The 5,168-nt window shown below is 37.6% G+C and overlaps 2 protein-coding genes across 2 annotated transcripts; both read left to right on the top strand.

Moving 5' to 3' along the window:
• The first annotated feature begins 119 nt into the window (after nt 1-119).
• LOC122652854 (peptidyl-tRNA hydrolase 2, mitochondrial-like) lies at nt 120-1,097 on the top strand. The gene is made up of 2 exons (XM_043846734.1): nt 120-352; nt 422-1,097. The coding sequence occupies exon 2, from the start codon at nt 442-444 to the stop codon at nt 955-957; it is 516 nt and encodes a 171-aa protein (XP_043702669.1). The 5' UTR covers nt 120-352; nt 422-441; the 3' UTR covers nt 958-1,097.
• A 1,577-nt stretch (nt 1,098-2,674) lies between these two features.
• LOC122651228 (pentatricopeptide repeat-containing protein At1g20230-like) lies at nt 2,675-3,189 on the top strand. The gene is made up of 2 exons (XM_043844533.1): nt 2,675-3,000; nt 3,096-3,189. Exons 1-2 carry the CDS (start codon nt 2,675-2,677, stop codon nt 3,187-3,189), a joined length of 420 nt encoding a protein of 139 aa, XP_043700468.1.
• The last annotated feature ends 1,979 nt before the right edge of the window (nt 3,190-5,168 follow it).

Genomic DNA, 5,168 nt, shown 5'->3' with positions numbered 1-5,168 from the left:
TTTTTGTCTCATAGAACAGAGTAACAGTCACCATTGTGATTGATCATTTCTTTAGTCACCATTTTGATCGATCATTTCTTTCACTCATTCGTTCACCAGTCACCACACGTCTGTCTCTCTCTCTCTTCTTTGTTAAATCATTCAAGGGGGTTGGGATTTGGAGGGAGGGAAGGAAAGTCTGGAAGAATAAGTATTGGAATGATCCATCTTCTAATACCACTGAGCAAGTAGGCAGCTTGAGTTCATACAACTGCCTAGGAAGCTTCATCTCTACGTCATTTGCAAGTCCTGAGAGCAAGCTCTGTCATTCTCAAATCATCAAAGAGTAGGGCTAAATTGGGACCCTAGAAAGGTGTGTTCTCAACTTTCATTCTCTTATTTGATATCTGAATATATGATTAACATTGCATATCTTATATAGAAACAAAAGGGGTTTCGTTGATGGATCTGTCATGGATTAGTGCCTTATTGGTTGGGGCAGGTTGCCTTGCTTTGGGTTACCTAATTGGAACTCGGAGGCACACCCAATTCCTCGCCTCTGCTAGAGAAAATGTTGCATCGGCTGTTGCTGAATCTCACGAAATTGAAAAACTTGCTGACATTCTCGAAGACTTCAAGATGGTATTAGTTGTGAGGAATGACTTAAAGATGGGTAAAGGAAAGATTGCCGCCCAATGCAGTCATGCAACTTTGGGTCTCTACAAGAAGCTCCTTCATAGAGCCCCAAAAGCTCTGAACAGGTGGGAGATGTGTGGTCAAGTGAAGGTGGTTCTGAAAATTGAGAGTGAGGAAGAGTTGCTGGTTTTGCAGAAAAGGGCGAAATCACTCAAGTTACCTACCCATATTACAGTTGATGCTGGAAGAACACAGATTGCTCCAAATTCCCGGACAGTGATGTCTATTCTTGGACCTGCAGACGTGGTTGATGATGTAACAGGTGGACTGAAGCTTTTGTAGTGGTAACCTTAAATCATTGTTTGTTATCTGCAAGTTTATTATGAATCTTGGCTATCCAGACCCAGATTGGAAGGCTGCAATTGGACCCAATTTAATGGAAAGAACTTAGTGTGTCTGAATAAAATGGCTTTCGTTTCTTTTGTTTTGGACTCAATGGGGTAATGTGTTTTTTAGATTTGAAATTGCCATTACTTGATGACATTAATATATTTGCATTTAGCAACTTGCAAAGCTTCCATAAACCTTCATCATATTGGCCATCATATTATATTCGATTGTCGAATCTCATTGCTATTTGGCTTTCGTTTTTGCACATTGTTTCTTGGCCATGTGGTAAGGTCCTCAGGAGCCCTTCATATTGGATTTGATCTTAACAATCTGTTCTTTATTTTTTTCAGTTCTAGGCTAATGTATGGTATGCATTCTCGGAATAGATTCTAGGTCTAGAACACATTCTAAAGCGGGAAAGTGAAGTAGAAGAGAAGAATTGGATTTCAGAATACATTCTAGACCCAGAATCTATTTAGAGAATGCATACCAAACACAGACCTAGATTCTTCGAGGTAGTTCTTGAAATGGTTAAGTGGTTATTGTGTGTTCCAGTGTGAGTTCAAAGATTTTCTTTGAGCTCCTTGAGTGTTTTGGGTTGGCGTTTCTTCTCTAATTAGAAGTGTAGGTGTGCATATATGCCTCCAAATTCGTCTACACAAGAGCTACAGGGTAGCAACATGTGAACATGTGAGTTTGTTATTGTAATGAGGGGGATGGCAAATGTTTTCATTATTAGCATGGCAACAAATATTGTGTCCAAAGAGGTTCACAGAAGCATTTTAACGAAGGAAAGATCAATTAAGAAAACAACCAGGGAATTCATAAGCACAATGTGGGGGTTAAATTTTAATAGAGAATGAAGGATCCAAGAACAAGACAAACATACATATTCTGGTACTTTAAGACTTAACAGGGACGATTTTGACTTAGAACAAAAGCCTAGGATCATCTTTCTATAGGCTTAAAAGGATTTCGGACATCAACACATTCATCTCATAAATATAACTCAAAAGAATATTTGGATACCGATGTGATGAAATCTTTCCCGTCCATCTTCATTATGAACTAATCATGAAGCAACAAAACTTGCTGCTCAAGTAGAGAGATATTAGAGCCTTCTATGAAAAGAAAGAAGCTGCAAAGCTTGCTGCTCAAGAAGCAGCTCTAGCTACTCCGAAGCTGCCTGTACGTCCCATCAACAGGAACAGCACTAAGATGGAAATCTCCACCACTTCCAATGCAAGCATGGTACTGTGAGTATTCTGTATATTCCATTTGAATTTGGGAACAGATACTATGATGTTTTCTGCAATGAAATGATGTATATATTTTCTTTTGTTTTTTGATTGCTTTTGCTGTTCTGTTTATTTGTGTCCATCATTCTTCTGCTTCCACACAAAGAAAATGGCTACTTAGTTCTCCACTTTCTACAATATTTCAGTTTAGTATTAAATATATTCTGCAAACTTTTCAATTTAGGAATAGGTAAACTTCTTTTTCCATCAGAAATCAAGATCAGCAAATGATATTGTGATCTCATGGCCAAGAAGGGGATAGTGAGACCTAGTTGATGTTCCAGACCTTCAGGCTCTTTCCATTGTGAGAGGACAAAAAAGAATTTCTATCTTTAGATCACTTCCTCTTTTTTGGCCTGGTTGAGCATCTGATGGAGGCAAAGGAACTCGTTGATCGAATGCCAATGAAAGCTGGTCCAAGCATATGGGAAGCCTTGCTAGTTGCTTGCCAAACACGTAAGAACTTCGAACTTGGGAAGATTGCAGCCAAGGAACTGTTTGTGTTGGAGCCAAAGAACAATGGGAATTATGTTCTGCTTTCAAACATGTATGCTGAAGTTGGGAGGTGGGAAGAGGTGAACAATTTGAGAACTCTTTTGAAGAATCAAGGTGTGAAGAAGAACCCTGGATGTAGTTGGATTGAGATCAATGGAAAAGCCCATCAATTTTTTGGCGGAGAAACAAGTCACACACACAGGCAATGGAAATTTATATGCTGTTGGAAGCCTTGCTTAAGCAGATCAAGGCAACATGATATATGTCATATACTAATTTTGTGATGTCTGATGTTAGTGAAGAGGAGAAAGAACAATGCCTCAGTACACATAGTGAGAATCTGGCCATTGCTTTTGGGCTTCTTAACACTAGCCCTGGAACAATTCTTTGAGTGACAAAGAACCTTCCCATCTGTGAGACTATCACACTACCGCAAAGTTCATGTCGAGAATCTATGGTCGAGAGATCATTGTGAGAGATGTCAACCAATTCCACTATTTCAAAGATTGCTCTTGTTCATGTGGAGTCAATTGGTGATTACCATGGTTCTATGCAGTTGCTCGGAAACATGATGGAATTAAGTGCTTAGTCAAGGTTTAAAGTATCGGTATCGGGTATCGTATTGATCGGGCAATTTTAAGAGACATATCGTATCGTATCATATCATATCGCAGATATATATCAATCGGTGCAAAAACGCATGAAAATGATCAAAATATACATGAAAATACACTTTTGGACATAAAAAACAATATAAACAAGCAATATATGTCATATATCATGTATAGACACTAAGAGTTGTGAATAATGTATAACCAGACAAATGCGGCACTTTGAAATTGTTATAAAAGATGAGATTTTTTACATGCAGAGTCACTCTATTGCCATAAAGAATGTCGGGGTGGATCAAACTCATATCTATAAAGGTCTTCAAGAATAAGAGCAACTAGAATGATATTGTATATTGACCGTACATAAGCACTATATTGACCCTTTAGGCAGCCATTTTCGATTTTGGATGAAAAATGGTGGATTTGAGTTCAAATCTTTGCAAATGTATACAAAGCATGCATCTAATAGTTAGTTGAACCTATTCTCCTTGAATTATAGCAACAAAAAAAAGAATGAAAATGCAAGATTTGAAGCAAAAGATCAAGTTTTTTGAAAAAACCTACTTTTCCATTCAAGTGTTGAGTATGTCGTGTATTCCAAGGATTTGAGTGCGATGTGGATCTGACTTGACTTGACATATTTTGTGGCGCGACTCGAAGGGAGAAAAAGTAGAGATTTAGTTCGTGAAGCAGAAAGAACAAATCTCTTTGGGGGAAAGGGGTTTTGGGGGTTCTGGTTCGTGTTTGTTGTAAAATGTGAAAAAAGCATATGTATCGATACATATTGGTACGTATCGATATATTTAGAGAAAATTACTTAGACACCCCCTATAGTATGGCCTAATTTCTTAGTCTCCCCAACGTTTGAAACAATTACTTAAACACCCCCTGTAGTTTACCATTTCTTTCAAGTAGCCATGTCCGTCAGTTAGTCACCGTTACCATGGGTTAAAATATTTTGTAAATACCTAAACTACCCTTAAGGTGTAGTAAAGTGACATATTTACCCCCTCTTCTTCTTCTTCTTCCTCCTCCTCCTCCTTTCAAGGATTTGAAAGATGGGTTCCTTGGATTTGCAGAAAATTGGATAGTTCGTCAATTGCAGAAGATTGGATAATTTTTAATTGTTTTTTTTTCATTCCAGTAGTTATTTCCATGGATGTTTGAGCACAAAGTGCCATGTGATGAGCTCAGATGTCTGCACATGACTTCACCAATTTTCCAAGCTTTGAGGCTGCAAATTGATACACGGTGACCTATGGTTGCTTCTTCTCCGACGACTGCAACATCCTCATTTTGGGGTATTTAGGGTTTTTCAAGGTTAAAACATGTAAAGGGCAAATGTGTAATTTACACTTAGTAAGTTTCAATAGAAATGGTTATAAGGGTAAAATGGATATTTCCAATTAAACACTATCAGGTTTTGGGGGTTGTCAAGTAATTGTTTCAAACATTGGTAATCGTAAGCAAAATGGTCATAGTATAGGGGGTGTCCAAGTAATTTTCTCATATATTTAAAAAAACCAAACAAATCGAGTGTATTGATACATATCGAGTGTATTGATACGTATCAATCGTATCATATCGTGTTGACTCTTATCGATCAATACATATCGATACAGTCGATACATTATTTAAAAAAAAAAAGAAGATACATATCGGCATATATCATATCGACACTGATCGATATCGACACATATCCATCGATACGATATAATACGATACGACATGATACTTTAAATCATGTGCTTAGTTTCCT

Source organism: Telopea speciosissima, chromosome 2 (genome assembly GCF_018873765.1).
Source record: "Telopea speciosissima isolate NSW1024214 ecotype Mountain lineage chromosome 2, Tspe_v1, whole genome shotgun sequence".
Lineage (NCBI taxonomy): Eukaryota > Viridiplantae > Streptophyta > Magnoliopsida > Proteales > Proteaceae > Telopea > Telopea speciosissima.
The sequence above is the reverse complement of the archived record's forward strand: the minus strand, read 5'-3'. Positions and strand labels throughout refer to the sequence as shown.

Bases quoted from the DNA above. Each gene is read 5' to 3' on its own strand.
- LOC122652854 (XM_043846734.1), top strand. From the start codon at position 442: ATGGATCTGTCATGGATTAGTGCCTTATTGGTTGGGGCAGGTTGCCTT.
- LOC122651228 (XM_043844533.1), top strand. From the start codon at position 2,675: ATGGAGGCAAAGGAACTCGTTGATCGAATGCCAATGAAAGCTGGTCCA. The intron at 3,001-3,095 runs GCAATGGAAATT...GTCTGATGTTAG, and splicing joins GAAACAAGTCACACACACAG to TGAAGAGGAGAAAGAACAAT.